This window comes from Phycodurus eques, chromosome 9, assembly GCF_024500275.1.
Source record: "Phycodurus eques isolate BA_2022a chromosome 9, UOR_Pequ_1.1, whole genome shotgun sequence".
Lineage (NCBI taxonomy): Eukaryota > Metazoa > Chordata > Actinopteri > Syngnathiformes > Syngnathidae > Phycodurus > Phycodurus eques.
In genome coordinates, this window is record NC_084533.1 from 19,279,090 (window position 1) to 19,306,756 (window position 27,667).

At 41.8% G+C, this 27,667-nt stretch overlaps 1 protein-coding gene across 1 annotated transcript in view; it reads right to left on the reverse strand.

Annotated features, from left to right (window-relative positions):
• efnb1 (ephrin-B1) overlaps positions 1-27,667 on the reverse strand; it is a 66,390-nt gene that overhangs the window by 22,062 nt on the left and 16,661 nt on the right. The window contains exon 2 of the mRNA XM_061686133.1: positions 15,712-15,989. Coding sequence (XP_061542117.1) covers positions 15,712-15,989 — 278 coding nt within the window. The remainder of the gene's footprint in view (positions 1-15,711; positions 15,990-27,667) is intronic.

Below are 27,667 nucleotides of genomic sequence, written 5' to 3' on the forward strand. Positions count from 1 at the left end.
ACGCCTGCCCCCTACACACACACACACGAGCACACAAAATGAGACCTGCTCAAAATGGGCATGCATGCCTCTGACCTGATACCCACATAATTTGACAGGAATGCACCAAGGGGAGTGAAGATAGTGGAATTTTGATTATGCTCGATTGACACAATAATACAGAAAATCCTGTAGGAGGCTGTGTGGATCCTTTAATGCTTGTGCATAATATTAAAGTAATAGAATGACAGCTGCTGAAATATTCACTATTAATATTATAATCACCCTTAATGTGAAATGTAAGTCCATCATGGCCGTGTTGCACGGAACATTTCACGATTCACCTTTACTAGCTTTTTCAGCAATAATATAATTTATTGGCAGTAGCCCACGCAAGCCTCCCTAATTGTCTATAATGGCACATTTGAGTACTATTGAGCTCCAGCTGCAGAAAACCTTAGCATTTTTATCCACATCATGTGCAGCCTAAAACTAGGCTTTCAGGCTTGCAGTAATATTTTGATTCACATGCACTAATGTGCTTTGCAATTTAAGGGTACGTTTACTTGACAATGACCTAATAAAAAGGGATTTTCTACTCATTGTCAGGTTTCACATACAGATGACTTTGGCAAAATGATCTCAATTCAACTGGACCTGCGAAAATGACTGACAACACTTCAACACTGTAATGTGCACAGTAATTGACAAAATGCTTGACGAAACCTTTGTCGGTTTAGAAAGTCAAGAAAGTTTAGAGTTTGATGTACAGTATATAAGGGATACACCAGTAGTAGCAACATGACATGTGGCCCCCGTCTTTGAAGGGAAAAGAAAAAAATAACATGGACTGAGCACTTCAAATGCCTCTAAAGTCCACCATAACAAATAAATTCAGAAAAAAAATATTGCTTACTTATGTACTCTACATGACCTATTCTACTGCCCACACTGCTCTTCTCACCAATTATGTTCCAATTGCGCTATTTAAGTCAGGCTTTCAAGACAAGTGACGTGTTTTGAAATGTGACAGTAATTTTGATGCATCGACTTGGAGAACCCCTCGGAATTTCAACCTGTTCAAGCTTATTGGTGGATATTTTTAGCCAAAATATGTGAGCCAATCGTAGAAGGGGTTCCCACAACAGCAGATGATATGAAAGGGTCGAGGAGACAGATTGAGAAATAATCAAGTTAAACTGTTTTATTCTAATTTGAAGGGGTTTTTTTTTTTAACCACATTTTTATAGACGATAGCACACGAAAACATTCCCCAAAAGGGCTAATTTTCCAACACCAACCAACACATCATCTGTGTTTCAAAATTCTTATTAGGCTCAGGTTGAAGTGACCATTCCAACCATTTTGACAGACTGTGATTTTTGGGAAATCTTTTGTCACGTTGCTAGTAGCAGTGCAGTAAATAAACATTTTACTAGAGAAGTTTCAGAAGTGCAAATACTACAACGTCGTGTGTACGGACTTTGTCATGTAAATGAACAGCCAAAATGACACCATTTTATTATCTATTTGCAGCTAAAAGGTGTCTCTTGTCAGGGAAAAAAAAAACCATTTCAGACAGTTGTGGAAAGGTTACACCACCAGGTAACATGCGACCATGTTATGCAAATTTCTGACAATAATCTACACTGCCACCCACATAAATCGTTAAATGATACATTAGTGACTGATGTGAGGAATCACGAGTATATATCAAAATTTTATGTAACTTGCATATTTGTGAATATCAAATTGGAATGACGCTACCCCCAAACTGTCCGAAAGATCGGATGCCCTCAAAATAGAAGGCCTCGCATATCCTCTGATCTTCCTTTTCTTTCCTTTTTTTTCTCTTTGCTTGCTAACAACATGGCCACCATTTCGTTTTTTCTTTAAATGGCGCAGCCCTAGTGAGAACACACACATTAGTACCCTTGAATAAATAAAACGTACAGGTGAACAAACGCACCCTGACTGCAGCACACACACACAAACAAACACTAAGACAAAAATACAGCCAATGCCCACACTTGACTGCAAACTCCCTTCTCAGACAGTGACAAGGTTTAACTAATGGCAATAGAAATGTTGCGTGTTCAGAGAAATAAGCAGAGGAGAAACTGGGTCACGGAAAAAAAAAACTCATTTTACCTTCCAATTGGTTGGAGCAAACAGTAAGAGGCATGTTGAGGCACACACTCCCACACATGCACACGTATACACACACTCAAGAGCAAAAGGTTAATATTGTTCATTTGGGTGTTGCTGAGTTACTGTTTATCTCGGTCTCAACTCGTGTGTGCACAGGGCTTGTTTCTGAGAACGTGTAGCAAAAAAATATAAATACACACTGTTTCACCCTGCTTAAGATGAGGAGGGGGGTCCAAAATAGGGTTCCTAATAATCCAATCGCATGGCCAGTGTATCCCTCACAACAAACAAAAGGGAGACGTTAGTCTATCAAGAGTTCATCTGACAGCTACTCCTGTCTGCACTCTACTTCCAGCAGCTTCACTGGCTTGTCATCGCCATTGGCACCATTTCTGGACATTCTGATAAATTCCTAAAATCTTCCCCCTCTCACTTCAAATAAAAAGGCGAACACGGTTAAATTGAGCGTATAATTATGTTTTCATTCTCTATTAAACATAAAAACACACTCAACAACAAACAAAATTGATGGCCAAAGAAAGTATCACTGAGGGAAAACTGAGCGAGTCATCTCAAGAAATTAAACCACTCATAGCTGCTGCAGTAAATATTTCCAAAACAATCAAAACAGAATGCCTTGATAGAACAAATTTAGCAGGGGGATTATTAAAGAGAAAGGGAAAGCAGTCTCTTGACACTACTATGTCACACTCTTCAGCTGGAGCACTTTTTTGTGTCAAAGGAACATTTTGGTCTTCAAGTGCTGCTCTTCAAGCGAGCATATGCACTTCTTTTATTACAAAGCCGCTACAGTAAAGTGAAGTGCTCCTTTTTACATGGTGATACTAGCACACCTCGTAAAATAAATCCAAAATGACCCTTTGCCACGTATTATGAGTCTGCAGTTTGACTGGAGAATGCCCCCCCACCCCCCAAGATTATTTAATGTTAAGAAGACAAAGGTATGCAGCTCATTTTCTAAGAAGAATAAAAAAAAGTAAGAAAAAGGTGTCATGGATTTTAAACATTCCCTTTCAGACACAGGAGATGCTTCGGACAAAGTAATCACTGATTTATATGGCGATGCAGATGTTTATCGTTTTTTTTTAGCGCGCATATCAGTGAGCGTAGGATGAGATGACAGGCTGCAGGCGACAGGTTCTTATTGCAGCGTGAATAAATCCAGGCCTTCATCTTTTACGATGCCTTCCTGTCGAATGGAAAATCCTTATTTTCCTTATGACAACCTTTCATTACAGGCGCTTATGGCAAGAGGCTGACATCTCTACTGTGTCCAATCGTGGCACATGATGTATGAAAAACTATTAGGGGTGGAAATGTTGATTTAAAACCTTCATTTGCTCATTTTTAACTGGTTACCTTTATGTTCCTTTAATATTGTTATTGTCTCAAAGGTCATGCTACTATGTTGGCCAGATCTATCTTGCAATTACATCTCAATTAGACCACCCGATTAAATAAATCTATGTCTCGCTATCCATATCTATCTATCTGTATGCACGACACATTTTTAGGTTATCCAATTCATTTGGCCACAGATTATTTTATTAAGCTCTTTTTGAAGGCCCTAAATGTTGTTTTCTGCAACAACAAAACTACAGATTTGTGAACCTTCTTTCTTGTGTCTGGTTATGTAATCAGCAGATCCATGCAGACAATGGGTCTCCTGGTGAGCTTGTTCTCAGCAGGAGGCTAACTGAAGTTTTGCTCTTTGGGCCTCATTTGCACTGATAATGCCGTGAAATGAATGCTGGTTCACTCAGTAAATCCCACCAGATGATAAAACTGATCCTCGTGGTCTTTTGTCTTGCCTTTGTTGTCATCAAAATAAAAGGTGGTTTAGGATTCTGGACTCCAAAAAGAAGTCACCCTCCTCTAATCTGAAGGTCCATGAGCCACAAATCAGCCAATGCTGCTGATAAAAGGAGCTGTGGGATGGATCGGAATGTGATGGGAGATAGTAGTGACATGTTAAAGGCCACAAGGCTCCAAAAATGTATCGCACTAAAGAGCTCATCTGTGAGCAATAGCACAGCAGTAAGACCCCCCACACCCCGACCCCTGAATGCAACTTGAGCTGAGGGACTGGAAGACATTAACAAAGAGACAAAGACAAAATATCCGCACTCGCCACAAGTGCTTATGCATGTAAAAAAGAATGCAGTGGTGTGTGCATTTATGCAAATATGCTTGGATGTCAGTGTATGTGTATGACTCATCTGTGTGCACTGCTCCGAGACTGTGTCTGTTCATGCACGGAGGAGAAGGGTGCTTCATCGTCACTGACCTTTTCAGCCTGAATTATGACAACCGAGTCGGGACATCCTCGCCGCAATAACACACACCAAGGATGGGACACAAACAAACAAGTAAACAACAACACACATTGGGGGCCATCACAAGTAGTGGGTGCAAAACAGACTCAGGAAGGTTCAAAACTATTGGGCTACCTGGCCACAGAGATGGAATGGAAGCAAATAGTGGTGGGATGAATAATTCATTCTTAGATTAATTCATTCTTAAATAATTTGTAATCAAATACACTAGTGATGCACCAAAATTTCGGTCACCAAATTTCGTCCGAAAATGGCCCAAAAATGCATTTTCAGATTCAGGCCAAAAGATTTTTGTCGCCGAAAAAAGAAAAAAAGGAAAAAAACGACAACCGAAAGAGGATGCTGTTATAATGCAAGCAAAAACTGCGGCCAACGAGTAGTCGTGTACACTATATTGTAAGAAAAAATAATAATAAATGAATTAAAAAATCGGCGCCTCCACATTGAACAGTCGCCCAACCTCGCTGCTTTCCGTGTTCAGGTAATAAGGGGAATGCTTGTTGCACGCAATTATGTGCCGCGCCAACTACCTACGAGCTACAGCTAACGTGGCAAAATGTGATGCCGAGCCGTGGGGGCCTACGTTTGCTTCGCGTCCGTTGTCAACGCAGCATAACTACTAATCATTGCCTTCCGGGCAGCAAATCAGCTACACTATTAATAAGTATGGTCATCAAGAAGGGAATGAATTCGGATGTAATCGCCAGTCCGCTACATCACATGAAAATATGGGCCTATAAGGTTAAACGTACATTAATATAATAAGTATTTATAATATCAGATAACATTTATTAGTCCCACAATGGGGAAGTTTGCATCATTTCAGCAACTGTAGTTGATACTAGAAATACAAAAGTAGCATGCAAGAGAAGACATTTGGCTGCAACTCATCCACCATTACAAGGTTGATGCAATAAATACGTTAAAATAACAAATATTGAAGCCATAACTTATTCATGATTACAATTATAGAGTAATGATTATGTTGTGCATTTGAACAGTATGCAGAATTATTTTTATCCTATTACACAATACTACAATAACTGTCCCGTGGTAATGTTCTTGACATCATTTTAAAACTATGGAAATTCAGACAAATTGTTCTGGAGGGGAATTTCTACAGGTTGGCAGCTCAGCAGTCATAGCCATAAATGCAATTTTTATAATAATTGGCATAGTAATTTCTTTCAGCTTTGGATTTTCGGCATTGGGTTCCTCATTTCTGGTTTTCGGTTTCGGTCAAGAATTTTCATCTTGGTGCACCATTAATTTATTCCTTTCAATAATCAGTTATAAAATAACGTATGGCGACCAGAAGAGCAAAAAAATGTGGAATGCATAATCGAATCGTGCAATTCCTAACCCTAGAAGAAAATCCAAACTTTTTCTCCTCTTTGCAACAAATGTTTTCACTTTCCTTTCTCCAAGATATTGGAGCGTGTATGACCATGTTGGAAGCATACATTTGTCTAAAATGTCGTGGTAAAATAAAGAATTCAAATTCAAGGAGAGCTGAGATGTCCAGTCGAACCTATGATTGATTAATTCATTGATTGATTAGGAAGTGTGTCCCACAGAGTGTATTTCAAGCTAATACTGTCTATTCTTGTGAGTATGATTGCCACAGATAGGCAAGGAATCAAAAATCAATATCAATGCTTGGTTGGTTTGACGCCTTCAATGAACAGTATTTTCAAAAGTGGGACCAAGATATGAAATAAGAAAAAGCTATTTGGGAGGCTGAAATTATAAGCAAATATTTGCTTCATTAACTCCACTCTCGGTCTTGTTCTGTAAGATGTTTTTGTGTTGGGAGGGGGGAGTTTCTCCTTCACCATCATCGCCAAATGCACACTCAAGAGGTCTCTTTAATTATATAAGGTGCACCTAATCCTGCTCTGTATGACCAGAGATAATTGCGAGCGTGACTAAAAATCCAATGGGATCAACTGGAAGTGACAGCACTTGGAAATAAAATGTGTGAATTATAAGAAAGACTTTTTTGAAGAGCCAGAGAGGTAGAACAAAGACAGAGTAAAAGAGATGTGTGTGGCCGTGCGTGTAACGGTCCCTGTCACCGTGCATGTGCATGCGACCGTAGTGTCGAAACCCAGGGGATGCTCATATACCGGTACCTGCTAACATGCACAAACTGAACAAAGCTTACTGCAGCCAACATGAGAGCCAAAGCAGAGGGGCAATTCATTGATGAAGTTGGGATGTAGTAGGACCACAGCACCCGAACATCAGTGAGGCTCTAAGGCCATGCAGTGACACAAGGGTGAAAAGAAAAATATTTGTCTTCCCTTCGCTTGGTATTTGACAAAAGCTCAATCATAGAGTGCAGTTGACCACAAAGAAAATGCTGCTGATTACATCCTAATACACACAAAGCCAGTAGCTGGTGCAGAAAACACACACTGATTACGTCCTGCCCGATGCTCTTCTCTCCTCATCCCCGGTATCGGTTACACAGTAAACCCATGCTGATCGAGGATCAGTGTTTTTAGCGCAGGGAGGTTAAAGAGTTTGGGAGTTTAACCTTGCTTCCAATACAGGAGGGAGTGAAGGAGGCTCGGGGGCCCCGATCCACTGAGCCCCCCAATGCAAATAAACAGCTACAACACAAAAATGTCTGGCAGATTGGAAACAATTTCCTGAAGGATCTGTCAATGTGCAGGAGAAGAGGAGAGGTGGGTAGGATCTAAAGAGTGGAGCGGCTGGGGAGAGTTGAGCAAGATTATGTTGCAGGAAAAAATGAAAAGGAAGAGAAGGAGGAAAAGAAATTGGACTAGTGGGTTTGGATTCTAATCAAATCATCATGTGAGAGGCTGAGATATATCGCACATACTTATTTGATGACACTTACAGTATCCATCCATCAACATGAAAAAATTGTGGTCACCAGCATTCACACCCAAGATCCGACTGAAAATAGCTTTTCTTAGCCACACTTGCTATGAATCAACATGTATACAGCAGTCTCAGGTGAAGATAGGCAAGAGCATGCGCACATGGTGTTTGTTGTTTTCTTTTCCAGATCTCTATTTGCACGTGAGTGTGAAGTTATGACTTGATATAGATTTGAATTCGCTATCGTGGCTTTGAGGATATGTATTCCTATGTTTGCACGCACACGTTTGTCTGTTCCTGTTGCTGCGTTTGTGTGCCTGCGGTCATTCTCGAATGGAGCACGGACATTTTGCCACTGAGCTGAATTCAGAGAAACAGGCTTGGTCCTGGCCGGCAGGACAGTATTTATACTCCCTCTTTATCCGTCGGAGAACCACAGCAATCTCTATCACCGCCTTGTGATTCATGTTTGTTTGCTTTGCTCAGAGCAGATTCAATTTCATCACTGAGAGTCTTTTCTCTCGCGCCCCCCAAAATTGTCTTTCTGCAGAAATGTTCACACCACCCCTCATTTGCGGCTATACAGAGCACGCAGTGGTTTTCCTCAGAAAGGATAAGACATTAAAACTAATAGTCACCATAATTATAAATCCATATTTCTCCGATGAGATTGTGCAAAGAAGCTCAGGTTCCAGCTCGAGGAGGAGGACTTCTTGGCAGGAGCCGTCTGAGAGTGCAACAGAGCGGCTGTTGGAAAACAAAGTCATTTCAGAGTCCGCCTTGGAAAACAGAAACCGCTGTTCTATGGCTGCTCGAAGGAGGGGAAGCGAGGCCCATCTGACAGAGGGCTATGATTTCAGCTTAGCCATTGGCCCACGAAGAAAGAATATATGTTGTTGGCAAAGCACAGCGCAAACAACCTCAGACATCTGAACTGGAAAGGGAAACATCTATTTGCATTTGTTAAAAAGAAAAGAAGCTGCCATTGTTTCATCGTGCTTATATTTTGTTATCCAGGAACACAATTCTCATCTCTTACATTTACTCTTCGCAATCACCACCCCAAACATTAATCTTTCCAGCAGTCTTAAAATGTCTCCTCTTCTATTTGCCTGGAGCTATTTTGAGTTTTTAAAAGCACTAAGATGGATTTGACATTGCAGATGGAAATTAATGTAACAAGGAAGCTTACTTTCAACTTTTGAGAAGTGCTCACAGAGAAAAGGAACACTATGTAAGAGGTTGGCAAATGTGGTTGAGAAGAAATACAAAACAAAAAATGGATATGAGTATTGTCTGTGTGCTTTTGCGCTGAAAGGAGCTCCAAGCTATCAGTTAAAAAGAGTGACAAACACAATCTTAGCAAGGCACACAAACACATTTAGAGATCTTAACGGCTGAATCACGACGGAGAAGGCGGACCTCAGTTTGGGGGTTGGGGTATTTTAATAAGGTAAAGTGTGGAGCTTGGCTGAGTGTCTGTGTTAGGAGATGTTCAAAACCAGCTAATTGAGACGAATACATGAATATATCAGCTAGGAGAGAAGGGTTCAGTCGTAACCATTGACGACCATTCACTTGTCTGGCCACGTGAGCCTTTGCAACAAAGTCCTCGTGGACAGCCCCCCCCCCGTCTTTACCTCCCCCCAGCCCCCACCATACCCGACTCTAAACAAACTCCTCTGTAATAAACGAAAGGCAATAATGCTGTGCCTGCTCACCCCCTCCTGATGAAATATCCAAAGGAGAAGCAGCAGAGGCAGCCTGGATAGATTTGCAAAGCAAGCAGAAAGTCACATATTACACTGGTGCGCCATAAACACTCAGACAGGGGGGGTTAAATCTCCTTATCCCGGGCCGTGCTGCTCCGCCGTGGCTAACCTGAGCTGTTAGCGGGGTTTACTTTGAAAAGGAAATCCGTTAAGTATTGCTGATTAGCTGCTTAAAACTCTAATCGGTAACATCAATGACAGTTACCCCAAGTCAATGAGCAACTTGGAGTTTCTTCAGGGGATGTTTGCATTGAAGGATAATTAAACATTTTGAACCTCATATCCAAACACAAGCCGCTTATATGATGACTATAAAACAGCATTTAATCATTTTTATAGGAGGTATAGTACAACGTTTTTCATCCATTTACTAAGCGTTTATGTGAAAAGTAAGAACTTCAGATCATGCTGATGGCTCTGTAAAGGATTTTAAATGTCTACAGTCTGATACATGTTCAATAATAGAGTCTGACCTTTGTTCTACATTGTTAAAAAGCATGCATGACGCTCAACCATTTAGACAAAAAGAAAATACTTCAGCAACATCTCTTTGCTGTAATTCAAATCTTTGCGTGATTTTACTGAGCGGTTACCAGATGTTAAAAACCCATTTAATTGCAAGTTGGAAAATGTGTGAGTCATTTGCATCTCTATAATCTGACATTCTAAATGCCTTTGTCTTTTCAAGAGCGCAGCTGACAAACGCACGTCTTTTGAATAGGGAGCTGTGATTTGATTATGGTAATTTCATGTTAACTCTAAAAGATGACAGCTCACATTTTTTTTTGTAGAAATTACTTTTATTACAGAATCGAAGTAAAAGCCTGACATAGTTTGTATGAAACAGAATGTGAGCGTGGAAAGTGCATGTAAGCATGTAAGTGTGAGCGCATGCATATACTGCGCGTCCTGGTAAATGTAGGGTAAAGGGGGATCTCGTGATCTGCCGTGACCCTGGCCAGGGATTTCAAACTTGACCTTCAACCTCAACCCAAAGGCAAGCCCGCTTGTAAAAAAAAAATAATAATAATAAAATTAAAAAAGATTGTGTAGGATGTCTACAATCCAATGACAAGGGAAGAGAAATAATGGCAAGAGTGTTTGTGTAGGTTGTTAAGCATAAATAAATACAGGGGGGGAAAAAACCTACACTAAAGAAAATAACGTTTGGTGATGTACAACATGACTTGTAACCTTAATCCTGTCAGGTGTGAGCACCGCTGAGATCATCCCACAGTGTCATATACAGCTGTCAAATGTCTTCTTGTGTGTAAAGACGGCTTGAGAAACCACGCGTGGGTTACAGAAAAAACAAAAGGTAAATCTAAATATTTACACAACTGGTTTGTTCTTGGACACACATTATCTCTCCCTTGCTGCTCGTAGTTTGCCGGGATTTAGCGTCAAACCCACTGAGTGACAAGAGCACAAACATCTCTGCTCTTTGCTGCAAGTCATTACGAGGGCGGGAGTCTTCTGAGGGTGAAGGAGCATGTGCCCCGCTGCAGCAGTTTTCCGGTGTGGGAGTCTGTGGATGTCTGAGTCCACGACGGCACACTGAGATGGGGAGTGACAGCTGTCAGGAAGCATCAGGCTTACCCTGCCGGCAACACAAGGAATCTAAGGAGAGGACTAGAGGAGTGTATGAGGACTGGCTGCTCCTGTTTACTGCCTCAGAACACACAGTCATAGCCAGCACTCATGCTACTTTATTATTACATGAGAACTCAATGAAAGAGTACATGAACAAAGTGACCTCACATGTATACAATCTAGCCATCCATCCAGTCCATTTTCTGAGCCGCTTATCCTCACTAGGGTCGCGGGAGTGCTGGAGCCTATCCAGCTATGTTTGGGCAGGAGGCAGGGTGCACCCTGAACTGGTTGCCAGCCAATCGCAGGGCACACATAAATAAACAACCATTCGCACTCACATTCACACCTACGGACAATTTTAGAGTCTTCAATCAACCTACCACGCATGTTTTGGGGATGTGGGACGAAACCGGAATGCCCGGAGAAAACCCACGCAGAACATGCAAACTCCACACAGGCGGGGCCGGGGATTGAACCCCGGTCCTCAGAACTGTGAGGCAGACGCTCTAACCAGTCGTTCACCGTACCGCTGTATACAATCTAATAGTGTAAATTCTTCTGGGATGGCAAGATGGACATAGTATTCAATTAGATATTAAAGAAAAACGAGAATACTATTTTCGTAGCAATAGTAATGAAATTCAAAGATCCATACGTTCATAATGATCCACAATACTATAAAGGAGTCTACGTGAGTTCCCTCAAGGTTTGAGTGTGGCTCTATGAGGGGGGGGGAAATGACAGTAGTGGGGGAATAAATTGCAATGTCACAAGAGAATTAATTCCTCTCAAGTTTTATTTTTCCAAGAAGAAAAGTTGCGATTTATGAGAACAGTCATGGTTTTAACAAGTGAATGTCTTCCGAGACACACAAACATAGTTTGAGACCAGACCAATGCTGACTTTTTATAGAGACCTGCTGTACAGCAATTGGGTAATATCATTAAATATGTATAAAAAGAGATTTCGGGCTAGATTATAAAGAAGACAACAAAACACTGGTGGTTACATTTGTGGGAAAGTTCAGAAATTGCCCCCTAATCTTACTAAAAAAATGTTTTTATAGAACAAATTCAACCACAAGAAATTGCCTTAACATTTTTTTTTCTTCACAAATGAAAGAGCACAATAGGCTCACCAGGCTGCGATTACATTCATACAATTACTATATATAATTTGATTATATTGAACCGCAGCTGGAACCCACAGTGACCAGCAATGCTCAAATCTGTTTAATTATTTAAAAATAACATGCGTACGGCCAGTTTAGATTTTTGTCTTCAGGGCTGTGCATATAGTACATTGCAGATTGCAATTTTATCAGCTCAACCCTCTCAACAGCGAGGAACCGAGAACTTCAACGTGTCTGATTGTGTCAGAGGAGCTACAATTTACATTCACGCGATGTCGTTGACCTGCTGGTTTTCTTCCACAGAGGATTACATTTTACAAACCCAGATAGAGTCAGCTTCTTGCATGTTTCTCTTGTAGGCTGAAATGCTGACATTTTTAGGCAGATGGTGCATGACATAGCAGTTATTTTTTGTAGACCATCCATCTTATTTCTATACTGCTTATCCTCAGTCGGGTCGCGTGTGAGCTGGATTATATCTTTAATGTAAATATCGATTTCTGCGATGCTTCTCTGGTGTATGCGTGCATATAATGTACGTCCTCCCCTCTTCCCCACCCTAATTAATTTAGTTTGAAAGCCTATGTATTCTTAAGTCACTAACCTCTGAGCCTCTAAACCCAGCACAGCTCTTTTCCACACAAACATCTCATTTCAAATCCCATGTTTAGACAACACAATGAAATGCACCCAGTTTGTTTGGTTATGTGTGTGTCTGTGTGCGTGTGTGTGTGTGTCTGTGTGCGTCTGTGTTCGTCTGCTGATGGACAGCACAGGCTGGAGCTGGTCTGGAGTTTAAATCAGCGCAGGGTTATCATTACTAACCCCTGTTGGGTCTCTGTGACCCTTTGTCAGTGGGTTCTGACATTTAGCCCCGCCACCATCCCCTAGCTCCTGCACATGCACATGCACATGCACATTCACACCCACTCACACACACACACACACACACACACACACACACACACATCTGTCAGAGCTTGCCTGGGATGCACGGAACCCAGTGGTGGACATCCCCTGCAGTGACACAAGGGCATCGGAGAGCCACATAAACAGGCACCATTTGGTGCCTACTTTACCTCAAACCTTTTGTTGCTTGTTCAGCCCTGGTCATGGAGCATAAAGTGGAGGAGGTAGTGGAGTTGATGAAGGAAAAGACATACAGAGCCACCGGGTCAAAGTCCAGGTGGACTTTTGGAATGTGCTCTCCCATTGCATCTTTTTGTCGCACAGTGTCTGCCATGTTTGATCATTAATCAGGCTCTTTAGATTTGGATTTAGATCCTACTGCAGAGCGTGTGGACCACATTCTCATAAACATACAGTGGGCTCTACTCTACAGGAAAAGCTGCAGACGTGCTCACTTCTCACCGTCTGCCTCTAGGGCTTTAAATGTATATTGTACATATGGCTGACAGCCATTATACAGTATACATGATAGATGAAGTGAGCCACGGTGTATGCACAGGCTGCAGTGTAATAAATATAGCAAGCCAGTCCTGTTGCAAAGGACAACAGCATTAACATACAACAAAGACAAATACAACATTTGATTATTCCTGACACGAGAGATGTAGAGTATATGAGGCTAATAATGATGCACCATCACTTGAATGGAGCCTCCATGTCTGCTGAAACACTGCAGACAAGTACACATAGTTGCTAACATCAATACACTATTGCACAGCAGAGACATTAGAGATCTCCAATAAAGTTGTTATTGTCAAATCAAGTCCACAAAATACAAATTATTTCTTCTTATCCTTCACCTGTCTGAAAGCTCTTCTACTGCCCTGCAGAGTAAATGTCCATTATTGCAATGTTACTTAAACAAAAGTATGGGTAAATCAGGAACATATATTACAATATTATACAACATAATCTATATTTTTATCAACTATTATTACATTTAATTATTATTTATTCATTATTGATAAATATAAATCATCCATCCATCCATTTTCTGTACCGGTTATCCTCACTAGGGTCGTGGGTATGTTGGAGCCGATTCCCGGCTAAATGTGGGCGAAAGGCAGGGTACACCCTGAACTGGTTGCCAGCCAATCGCAGGGCACATAGACAATCATTCACACTCACATTCACACCTCAATTTTGAGTCTTCAATTAACCTACCATGCATGTTTTTGGGATGTGGGGGGAGTGCCCGGAGAAAACCCATGCAGGCACAGGGAGAACATGCAAACTCCACACAGGGGAGGCCGGATCTGTCCTCAGAACTGTGAGGCAGATGTGCTAACCAGTCATCCACCGTACCGCCCTAATTACTGACATTCTCTATAAAAAAGAAAAATGCACCTCTTAGTCTCTATTTTGTCCTATCATTGGTATAACATTGAAATGAACATAGTATTAAAACTAAAAAAATCACTTTTACACTATGAACCGCCTTCCTCAAGTTTTGTTACTTTTATTTTTGTTACATTTTTTATCATCCGTCGCTCCAAGTCCTCCACTCAACTCGACCAAATGCCATCCTTCCCCTATTTCTTCTGGTGTGCCCCAAGGCTCTGTCTTGGGCCCACTCCTCTTTATCACATACATCTTATCTCTTGGCAATACTTTCTGTAAATTCAACTTAAAGTTTTACTGTTAGACGAATGACACCCAGTTCTACCTCTCCTCAAAACCCAAAGCCACTCTTCCTCCTTCCGCCTTGACTGCTTCTCAGAATTCAAACATTGGTTCTCATCCAACTTTCTACAACTCAACAGTGATAAAATCCTACATATATCCACCATGGGGGAGAGATCCTTCAGCCGCTCTTAGTATTATGAGATGCTTTTTTTTCCACTGATTTCTGTAGTTCAGACATGAAGCAACTTGCCTGCATGTATCAAGATAATAATACTAAGTTTTGATTGGGAGTGTGAGAGAATATGACAATAATCTGTCGATGAGTCTATAAAACCATAGCATCCCGCGCCTTCTCCCCAATGTCATACTGTATGTACCATTGCACAATGTCTCACCAATCAACAATTATCTCTATCAAGTCTCTTATTAATTTAAATTTTATTTTACTGATAATAATTCCTCAAGGAGAAATTCAACTTACCCACTGCTCTATATTTGTGTTATACATATTACAGAGAACCAGATCACACACACATGTATGCATGCAAGGAGAGATATCAGAGTATAGGGGCACGCAAACAGTGCTGCACTCGAGATGTGTGTGTGTGTTTTGTGGCGGGGTGTGTGTGTGTGTGTGTGTGGGGGGGGGGGGGGGTGTTAGTGGGGGAGGAAGTGTGGGGGGATTTCTGATAATGGTCAGAAAGGCATCTCTCCAACAACTAGTTGCCATTTTTACAACAAGTCGTTAAAGATTTCATTAAACTTAAATGCTGATAAATCAAGAGTTTCATGACATTTTCAGTAAAACATTGTGTAAGATTTCATTGCTTTTATTACGAGTGGGTTATAATGTAAGCAGTAATAAAATGCTGGCGCTGGCAGTGGTGGAATGCATGTTTTCTTTATGTGCTGTAAAAACACTGCAATATTTCCTCCTGCAAAGTCCTAAATGCTACAAGTACCTCAGTATATTTAAGTATACTTGCAAGCATTATAAAATATTTTTTAAACTCATCTTCCCATTCCCATGATGTCGGGAAAACTAACTGAAAGTCCACTTCCACTTTTACCTTAAACATTCGCCAAGTACATCACTTTAGGCTGTTGCCACGGTGATGCTGCAGTCACTATTATAGGACAGTTTAACTCAGGAGCCCTCGGCCACACATGTCGGCGTTCAACAGAAAGTGAAGCAGAGTGAAGTTCCGTCAAGCTTCTCTGGTTAAATAAATGTTAAACCGTGACAACAATACATCATATTTCATAGGACACTTACAGGTGATGTAGTAGTTGACGTTCCTCTTGAATTCCAGGCCCATGTAGTTGGGGCTGAACTCCTGGAATTTGATGGTAAACTTGATGTCCTTCTCCGGCTTGTTGCAATTAACAAGTACATTCGGATCAAGGACCGTGCTGCAGCTCTCCGCCTGGTCCCTCTTCACCAAGTACAGCTTGTAGTACTCATACTCTCGGCCTTGGTCCCCTCTGGGACAGATGATATCCAGCTTGTCACCGATGTCTGGGTATATAATCAGGCCTTTGCCAGCAAGAAATCTGTGAAGCAAAAAAAAAAAAGAGACTGTAAGTAACACATCATAAAGGAAGTCTGGAAAAGGAGCCAAATAATTTCCAAACAGTTTATATAGTCCTAATACTTTGGGCTTTAATGTTTTTTTATGTTCTCTGGGTTTGGCTTTTAGGCAGAGCCGTTACTTTGGGCCTACAAACACATGACACATTACGGCTTGACAGTGTTCAGGCACACAAATCCTCAGAGGTTCCTCCTCATACACAGGTCTGAAATAAACCATACCGAATGTTTTAAGGACAGAAACAACATGGCCACACACGAAATGGCGGCCATAAAAAGGATTAGAGGATGAGTGGCATATATATATATACATATATATATATATATATATATATATATATATATATATATATATATACTGTAAATACCTTTGCATGCAGTATAAGGCCGGTGAACATGATATCTATTTCACAACAAAGGTCCGACTATGAGATAGCAAACAGTGTGCGGGGTCAGGCTTCCTGGTTCATCTTCCCACTGGCTGATCATCTGCTAGGGGATTAAATTAATCCATTTGGCCTTACTGTACCACTCCACCTCGCTCACTTCTGCCAACTCAATCAGATCAGCTTCAATTCTCATTTATTCACAAAAGGTTGTGAGCAGGAGACGGGTATGTGTGTAAGTGTGTGTGACGAGTGGGGGCAGGGGCACACCGAGGAATTTCAGTGTGTTTGGGCAGTGGTGTGTATGTTTATGCAGGTCAGCGTGTGTGCATGTGTGTGTGTGTGTGTGCGTGTGTATAGGTGTGTGTGTGAGATAATTTTTCAGCTGAGGTTGCGGTCTGATGGGAAGGGGGGGTGGGACAGACTGGGCCTGAATCATTGTTCTGAACTTGTTTGAGGCTTAAAATGTCAACACGGTTCAACTCTGCTGTCCCAGTTAGCCAAGCATTAACCCAGACAGCCGGACTGACCACGGGTGTGTGTGTGCGTGTATGTGTGTGTGTGCGTGTGTGAGTGTGTGTGTGTGTGTTGTGGTCGCAGACAGTGAGCACAGCAGCGAGCCTATCTGCAAGATCTGCCCATGCCAGCGGATTTAAGCAGGATTTAGTTGTGTGCAATGCATTTGTTGTTATTTCTGATCCCTCACATTTTAACAAGACATCAGGGGCCGGGCCCCTCACTGTCTATTTCTGAGATCATAATCTTACTTTATCTACAGCGGGTACGGAAAGTATTCAGACCCCCTTAAATTTTTCACTCTTTGTTATATTGCAGCCATTTGCTAAAATCATCTAAGTAACATTTTTTCCTCATTAATGTACGCACAGCACCCCATATTGACAGAAAAAAAACGGAATTGTTGAAATTGTGTGATATTTCAGTTTTTCTTTTTTAATAAATCTGCAAAACTTACAACAATTGCGTTTTTTTCTGTCAATATGGGGTGCTGTGTGTACATTAATGAGGAAAAAAATGTAATTTAAATGATTTTAGCAAATGGCTGAACAAAGAGTGAAAGATTTAAGGGGGTCTGAATACTTTCCGTACCCACTGTACATCCCATATTTCATCATGTACCACTAAATAACTGACACTTCAGATGGTTTGGGGAGAGTATTTTTAATATGGGAAAGACAGAGGAGCCTGTGAGCACTATTTGATGGGATTATAACTCATCTTGTGTTTAACACTGGCAGAGGATCCACCATAAAAAAAAGCAATCATTTAAAAAGCCACATCTTCACAGAATAACGCCCCATGAAAATGAACATGATCGGATTAAAGACTTTCACCATTCATAAGCATCCCTATTCGATGGACATTACCAAATAAATGCCTTCAATCACATAAAAGGATGAATGCAAAATGGAATTGACAAAATGGTTCAACACAGGGGCATGCAACCTTACGTTTTTGTTCTTTTTTGTTTTGTTTTTTTGGCTGATATAAGGGCACAAACTTGGAAGGGTGAGACACTATTGTCCGGTGCTCATGAGGGTGAGGGGAGGGCTTGTGCTAATTCAAGGGCCTATAAGAGTGAGAATACAGGGAATCCTTTGTCCAACGTCTTTTAAGAATTTTCTGCATTTCTGAAGCAACACCCGGCCTTTAAGCGCATGTGTGTGTGTGTGTGTGCGTGTTTGTGTGTGTGTGTGTCTGTGTGCGTGCTCACACCATACCTAGGTTCACGTGCCTGAGTCTATACAGACATGGACACAATTATTCTCTAACTGGATGTACAAGATGCATCAGTGAGGCCTAAACATGTTTCCATGGCAACATTGGGCTTTGTTGCTGACCATCCCATCTACTCCCTGCCTTCCCTATATTCCTCACGCTTTCTCTTCTTTATTTCTTTCCCCAATCCCATCCTCTCTTGCTTTATCCTTTCACCCATTCACCTTCTCAACATTTCTCTCATTACGCCGCCCCCCCCACCCCCTCCCCACTTGCCCTTTCTGTACAGACACAAAAAAAGCAAACACGTGTGAAACCAGAGGGAAGAAAAGAAAGACTATCACAATTATACCTTGAATTGTTTCCCTCAACAAGTAGGTCCTTTCTTATCATTTGTGTAAGATATCCCTTTTGGAAGTGTCCTCATTCAAAAGGCCACCAATACGCAGTTTTGCATACCATTTGTTCCCATACCAAAGATAGCCACAACCCATTTAGATGAATAATTAAGATTTCCAAAATCTGGATGTCTTAATATCCCCGAAGGATTTAATCACAAACTGGCCCATGTCATTGATTCAATTTTCCGAGCAAGTCTTCTAGTTGGCGGTTAGATTGCTATCCTGCTTCTGTTTCCCAGCCTTTGTCAACTGTCTGCTGTAATGAGGCTCTGGCTGCTGTGGAGGTCTGGAAGCACCATTGCAGATGGGAAAGAAGCAACATAAAAGAAATAGGGCAGCAATTAGTATTTAGCCCAGTTTAAAAGCCCTCCACTTGGCAAACTGCATGCCATCTCGTGTCCAGGATGTGAAACTAAACTGGTGGGGCTGCGACTTTGTCTCCTGTTTGTCTCTCAGCTGGCTTAATCAGCAGCACTCCATTGCTACAAACAACCACCCAGTGGAGAGGAGGGGATGTGAGACTGAAGATTATTGTACTTTTGAAGAGGTCAAAAGGGAAAGTGGTTCAAAAAGGGAGGTTGAATTGCATCTTTCATTCATGATGTCGACCGACTTTATAAGAGATGTTGATGAAAAGAGCTTTGGTGCAGAGCGGAACAACGACCAGATACAAACTAAAGTTCATTGGGTGGGGGGGGGGGAAATCCCTCAATGTGAGACAAGCCTAATCCCCTAATGTCAAATTAGGTGGATCTTCCTGGACCAAACAAAACAGAAAGAGTTATTTTCATAAAAACCCAACAAAGTTGGTTTTGTTTCATCTGGATGGCTCGAATGTGAGCTCAATCCTGTAAAGAGCTTATACAAACAGCACAGAACAGAGAACAGAAAACAACGAAGCAAAGGAAAAGAGCTGACCCCTGCCTCTAAACCCCCCCAAAAAACATATTTTTTTTACATTCCACTGGAGAATACGAGCACATGAGCTCACATATGCTTCACCCTCCCACTTTCCCATACACACACATGGATGGGAGAGCACACAAAAGCACTGTGGGGTGCATCCTGGACCTTCCCATTCATTCACTCTGCCCTCGCCGACTTTCGTATAAAACAGCGCCTACACGCAAGACCCACTCAGAACCCCTCACAGAGCCTCAAACCAGTCCCCGCCCCTGTCCAGTCAACTCAAGCCTGTGCCCCCAGTGCCACGCTGGCAGGCAGCCTTCGCTGCTTGAATAGATGGACAGGAACTACTGGGAGAGGAAGAGCCAGAGACACTCCATATCAACAAAATGGCATCTAATTGATTTGCTCCTCCTGAGCATCAGCATGAATATGTGACACATATCGATAAAAATTCATTATCCACAACAACACATCCAGAGGGTTATAAACAAACAGCTCAGATGCAGGTACAGTATATATAAAAAAGAAAGCATCACACTTTCTCCAACATGGCTTCAGGATTACTGCATGACCTTTAAAATGAACCCGAGAGTGTGAAAACACATACACACACACACACACACAAACGCAATCAACGCCACACCAGGTACTCCATTCCCCTCCCTATCAGTGTGGTAATTATCGCACCAGGAAAAGTCTTCCCTACCCAATTACCATTTTTCTTTCACATTATACATACACAATCAGTGTGGCTTCTGACTCCTGCCCTGCACATTATCACTGAAGACCCCTCAGATAGGGCAACCGTATCATTTCCATCAATATTCCATTGTTTCAGAGTATGGATTTATTTTACGGCAGATCATGAAATTCAGTATTTAGAGGACATAAAACCCTGTTGTGCATTGCAGTGCACATCTTGAGTGTTGTAAAACGATGCTTATGGCAGGCAGGGGCTTTCTTAAAGGTCCCATACCATCAAAAGAATAAATTAATCATAATATTTGTTGTCTTTTTATTGGGTTTGCAAGATAATTTGGGTTGGTAATGCCCAGGATGCCCTTTTTCAAGATATTCTAGTTGGTCTTTTGCGCATGGCAATTGCAACATGGAAAACAGCTTTGCTCTGATTGAATCACTCTTATTCGTCATCCAAATATGGAAAACAGCTTTGCTCTGATTGGTCGTTGGAGATATCACAGTGTCTAGTGGCAGCCAAGCGATCAGAGCGACGTCGCGTTTGGACCCTTCGGTGTTCTACTATCATTGTGAACCACAATTCAACAAGCCTTGGAATGTTGGCCAACTAATAGGGAACGTGAGCTGAAAGGAAACGTGGGTGAAAATTAAAAGAAAGGGTGATATTGAGGTTATGTTCGTCATCCGCTCCCATTCATTTGAATTGAAACTGCCGCGACAATCATCGCTGGCAACAATTGAATGCAAGCTTCACTATTTCATCCACAGTTGCATTAAAACTTACAAATATAGTTAAGTGTTGTTGTAAAACACAACATATGTATAGTATAGCATTTATACGGCTGAGACTCACTTGCTTAAAACCCGGAAATGCCGTGTTGCTGTTCAGCTGAGTTGAGTGGGTGGGTACCAACCATAAAGTGGGCAGGTACTTGAATATTAATTGACAAAACTACGTCACAATGACGGCGATTTCAAATCCACCTGTTTTGCAAGCCTTATGCCATTTATTGCCTTTTGCATTCAACAAACCACATCAATATCAAACTTAAACCATGTCACAGACTAATTTGGACCTATGTTATGCATCAAACAGGAGAAAAAAAATTATTTGATGGCATGGGAGCTCTAATGAGGTACACAGGGTTCAGCCTCTTCTCGTTCATGATCAATGTGAAATAATTATCTCCTAGTTGCGGCTGTTTCAGCCAAAAACTGTCATGAGATCCACATAAAGATAGAGTGATGCTCACATAAAAGAAACATTGAAGCGGTAGTTTTGTGTACTGTCTACACTCTTCATGTGAGGTTAAGATCCATAGACAGTTGTTGATTTGGTGTGATCAATTCATATTAGGGAGAAAGACATGCATACAAACGGTGTCAGGAAGCTTGAGTGGACGCTAAAGAGTCCTGAGAGCTGTCAGTCTCAAAGGTGTCTCCCTCTAGTGTTTACAGACTTAAGAAAGCATCAATCTCAGAACCAGAAATTCAACCTAAGAGCTTGTATACATAACTGGATTGTGTCACACTGCCGCAGGGGCAGATGTTCCCATGGACTACAAACACACACATACACATATATAAACACGCAGCCTTCAGCGTACACAGACAGATTTCCTCACGTTAAACACAGTAAACAAGTCACCTCCATGGGAGTGCAGAAGCAGGCCACAAAGACAAGCATCCTCAAATTAAAGAAAACAAAACCCCATGTGGCTCCGGAATTGTTTAGCATAGCAGAAACGTCTGGATCCCTATTGTAGACTCAACTCAGCAGCGGAATTGGATCATCTATCCAAAACTGCATTATGGGTAAGCTGTGACCACAGCGACTGAAAAGCATAAATGAATTGAAGGAGCTGAATCGCTTTCCACCCTGCAGAGAGATGCTTTTGTACGTGTGAAGGCAGACACCCTCCCTCTTTCTCTCACATAGACACAAACACACACACACACACACACACACACACACACACACACACACACTTGAGTTATTCAACAGGCTGGCACGCAGAGCAAATCACATTCGGTGTGACTCATAACAGTTACACACAGACAAGCAACACACACACACACACACACACACACACACACACAGGCCTGGGTTGACACACACCTCCCATGTTCACCAAACAAGCTCCGTACATGCTCGCGCTCGATCACTGTCACACGGAGGGGCTAGCATGGCGTCGTAATGTGCTAACAAGATGACACCCAGATGGCCTTGGCACAAGGAGGAAACAAGTGGACCGGGTTGTACACCAACAGGCTGAAGAGGACTGCTGAGCGAGACGAGTGTCAGGAGTCATTACAGAGTCCAAGGATCATAATCTGGTTCTTCTCATGGCCTCTGTGGTTTTCCTCCCAGCCGAGCCCATCCCTCTCTAAGAGCAGGCCAGTTAAACACGGGCCGGGTGCGGTCATGATTGAACGTCATCGTCAGTATCGGTGACAGCGGGAGGAGGCCCAGACGCTCGCTCGCTGCGTCTCCACTTAGCATCCATCGGTCCCGTGAGACCTTTGACCCTGAATACTTCCGTAAATGAAGAAACAATCGTGCAGTCACGCAAATACAACATGTAACTAATTTTCAACTCGTCTTTATTAGATTAAAAAAGAAAAAAAAAGAAAAAAGATTCTACGGTTAACAAACATCAAAGTTCCTCAGTCCATTGGGAAAGAAAAGCTTGAACATTTGATGGCATTGTTTTGCATGATGGAAACACTTTTTCAAACATGCTGTTCCCAATTCCTGAACATAAGTTAGATGACACATCAGATTTTATCCTCTTTCTTTGCATTTAAATTGAATACATTACAATGTGGCGGCATGGAGGTTGAGTGGTTAGCACATTCTCCTCACAATTCTGAGGTTTGAGGTTCAACTCTGGGCTCTCGCCTTCCTGTGTGGCATTTGTATGTTCACTTGTTTGGGTATTCTCAGAGTACCCGCGTTCCAAAAACATGTAATACAAGGGTCGTTGAATACTCTAAATTGTCCGTAGTTATGAGTGTGAATGATTTTTGGGGATGTGCCCCGCAACTGGCTGGTGGCCAGTTCAGGGTGTACCCCGCCTATCGCCCAAACTCAGCTGGGATAACCTCCAGCTCAGCCGCGACACTAATGAGGATAAGCGGTATAAAAAAGGGATGGATGGGCATTACAGGGGGTCCTCGGTTTACGAAAGAGTCCCGTTCCTATTGGGCATTTTTGTAAGTAGTCCGTAGTCCATCGCTAACCTACGCTAATGCAGTTGTAAAATCATAATCCAAGTCAATATCTGTATGAAAAATAGTAAGTAGTAGTAATAGTAATGAGCGTGTTTGCTTGTACCGCATGGCGACATATTCTCATACGACAAGCTGCTCATGACCTCGAGATGTTTAATATCAGCACCGTCATAAACCAAGGACACACTTTAATTGGCCCTTTAGACAACAATGTTGAAACAACCAGTCACCCACCCTTTACTTTGACCTGTTTTGCATCAAGGTTTTATTAATATTTCAATAGAAGTTGCGAATGGATGCTTCTTGTAGATCCCCAAAAATGGATATAAATGTTGGATACATAATTGCATTTAAAAATTGTATTATTTATCCAACTACAATGAACCCCAACTATATGGCTTTTTGTTGTTCGTGCCTCGCAGAGATTTGTGAGTGATCTTTTTAATGGGTTTATACACTGTGCATGCAAGTACGATTTAGAGTTATGGCAACATGCGCTCAGCCAGAGATCCGGTTGTAGGGTGTACACTTACTTTCTTTGCCACGCTGCCCACAAAGCATGTCAGGGGGTAGGGGTGCATGATTATGGCCAAAATAATATGATTATTTTGCTCAATACTGTAATCACGATCATTCCTCATGTTAGGAAAAAAATCTTGACTTACTAGCCAAAATCTCGATCACGATAAAAATGTAATGAATTGTGCAGCCCTAGGTAAAAAACAAATTGTTTATATAGTCTCTCTGTATTACGGATTTTTACCTTTTGCAGGTGGGTCAGTAAAAAGGGGGTTCACTGTATACTTTGTCTTTCATTGCAAAAGCCTCCTCTGAAAGTTTAGCCTCATTCTGAGCTTCCTCTGTGACCCCCACACACATAAGCTTGGTCATCACACATTTTCTCTCGCTCACACACACACATACAGCCAGCTGCCTTCCATCCCTGAGGAGCAGCCACAGATGGGCTCTGCTTGCTCCGTAAAGATCTCTCCACAGGCCCAGTCTACAGTGGGTGCCAATACCCGCCTGGCTCAAACCCACTGAATGTGTGACTGTCTTTGTAGATATACGTGTGCCCGAACATGTCTGAGCAGCTCTGTGCTAGCCTGCCCCACACCCGTGTGGGATGTGTTTGAAAGAGAGCGAGAGAGAGAGAGAGAGAGAGAGAGAGAGAGTGCGAGTGAGGGGGGGGGGGTTGGAGAAGGTTTGCTTTTCTTGACAGTCACACAGCGATAGACCCCAAGGACCGAGAGCTGCAGAGCCCAAGTCAAGAGCTGGATGTGCATGTGAGCTTGTAATCAGCACTGAACACAGCACGAGGGAAGCAGGCAAGAAGACCTCCCAGATGAACAATAGCACCTCACACTACCAAAAGATTGAATTTCACTCGCACTTGAGGGAAGAAACCTGGGGGGGGGGAACAATCATAACCATTATCAAAGCCAAGCAGACAGCATAGGCCGTTAACCAGCAGCCATTTTCTTCTCAGTATCTCCATTATAACCGAACCACCTCTCAGCAACCAGCCATTAAATGATGCAACCTAATCAGCACATCACTGTACTATTAAAAGCACCCACGCTCATGTACAGACACACCGCCCCACACACACACACACACACACACACACACACACACACACACACACACGTTTGTGCTAGCTATTTTAATTGTTTTAGGCTTTAATAGAGCCAGTCACGGTTTAATTCAATTTTTGACAATTGCCCTGCTATTTCAGCATGGCTCATTTAAACACATGGGATCACAGTTTTACAGTGAATAATGAGGTAATGTTTGGGCAAAATGATAGAAAGCTACAGTTTGAAGTTAACGTTCTGTAATTTGCTTGGAATGTGTCAGTTCTCCACCATAGAATGGCATGTGATACTCTACAGCAGGGGTGTCAAACTCATTTTTGTCACGGGCCACATTGTAGTTATGAGGGCCGCTACAACTGGGAACCCATATAAATGAAAGATTACCTCATATACCGTAATTACATACAGTATACATTGACGAATAACCAGTTTTGAAATCAGAAGCCTATAAAAACATGTTTTTTGACTATTACATTTCTTTTCAAAGTGGGATTGGTAACAAAAAAATGCTTGCAAATATCTCAATGGTATTACACCAGAACACAATGAGCAATTTTGATTTGCTTTCGCCACCAGTTTGACACCTGTGCTGTACAGCATAAAGATGGTCAAATACATCAGTTAATTTACAGTAGTGTGTATTAGTGCTACAAACGAATCGGTGGGAATTCGGATTGAATTGCAAATAAAAAAAAAAAAAAAAACATTCCAAATCATAATTTTCGCATTCCAGTGAAAACAAATCAAAGTACGTATTGTATTCTACAAGAGCTGCAATGCTTTTGTTTACCCCCGCTAGCATTATGACTTCTGCGCATTTACGCATTGTAGCTTCACCAAACTCTCCATAAAGTTTGTTCCAAAAAAATAAATACAATTTAAAAAAACAAGCACGCCGCTGAAGGAGGCTTGCGTTTAGCCTGGCTCTCCAATGAGCTGCACGGACACCATGAAAGTGTAACAACGGAAGCTGAAAAAGAGCCAGCGATGGCTCCTTTTCGGCGCAGCTAGAGCTGCTCGGTAATCAGAAGGTTTTAGTAGCAGCAGGCAAGCTGGAAAAGTGTCGGTCAGTGAAGATTTATGGCCCTGATTAGCGCAAAACAGACCGCACCTGTCGACCTGTCAGTCTACCTGTGGCCAAGGTATGCCGAGTTTCCCTCGTTAAAGTAAGCCATTTTAAACTAAAAAGAAAAACTTTTCTGTACGGAGACAGGGCAGCTAAAATGCGTCAGTCAAGTCTAGTTTTCAATTAATCAGTTGGACTTTTCATTCGTTGGACTATTATTTTGGAATAGTGCACGGAGTAACAATTTGATTGTGATTCGCTAGTCATTCATCACTGTCAGAGCACTAGTGTGTATACATACATTACATGTAATAAACCCACGCATTACATGTAATAAACCCACACAATGTTGATGACTTTTTTTCCACGAAGGAATGTGACCTATAAACTGTGCACCTCAAGTCTTTTCAATATTTTCCAGAGGTGAAGTAAAAAAATTAAAAAAAATGAAATAATGTTCCATAGATGAATATAACTGGAATGTGGCTGTGTTCAGAATTAACCAATCACATTCAAACTCATGTTACATGGGAGCCAGTACACACACATACCATCATTTAAAGTGCCTCTGATTAATCCCAAACAAATTCAGTTGTTCTTGTCAGCGTTTCCTGCCTGAAGGTTTTGTGCTAACACGGACTCCTATTTTGAACTGTTCTTAATTCCCTTCACATTGTCTAAAGCACCAGTTCCAGCCAGCCCAAAGCATGATGCTGCCACCACCGTGCTTCACTGTAGTGATGGTGTTCTTTGGTGATGAGCAGTGTTTTGATTTTGATACCTTTTAGAATTATGGCCAAAACGTTCAACTTTGGTTTCATCAAATCCAAAAGAAATCTTCAAAACAAATGTGAAAATGTGTCAGGGAACTGTGGGACATGTTACTTTGCTATTCAGTCAATATGTCTGGAATACTAAAGAGAAACAAAGTTGACTTTTAATACCAAAGGGAAGACAAGGTGCACAGACTCAATCAGTTTCATTGTACTGAAGATAGATGTAAAAAAGCACAGAGCAAAGTTCAAAATGCTTTCATTGTTCTTCTGTCAGTGTGAGGGACAGCAGCATGAGGGTGGAAAAGACAATATTTATCTTGTATGCCTTTCTCTTCAGACAAACACTATTTTTAATGTATTCCGCCTATTGTGAGGAGCACTAGGAGATAGATGGCTGGATGAGTCTGCCCGGTGATATGTAACTGCTACACATACAGGCTAGTCGCTCACGCATTTCCCCTGCCTGTAATCTTAAGCGATGCCAATAATTCAGGCGAACGACAAACTGGCATTTTGTGGCATTTGATTTGTCGCTTGTTGGTGTTCCCCCCCCCCGTCAGCATTGTTCTTAAAAGTGCCTGCCTGGGAAACTGGGAAAAGTCAAACAGCTGACGAGATGTCACCTCATGAACTCTCTCCTCGGTTTCACACACTTGCAAACCCGCCACGTCTGCGATCCAACACAATTCTCCCTCTGATTCTCTTTTTTTCTCCTCTCTCTCACACACACACACTAACACCCACAGAGAGCAAATTATGAGACTCACTCTTTGCTTGTCAAGCTCAAAGGCACAAAACAGGCCACAAGCTCCAAAAGCTACAGTTACTGCTGTGT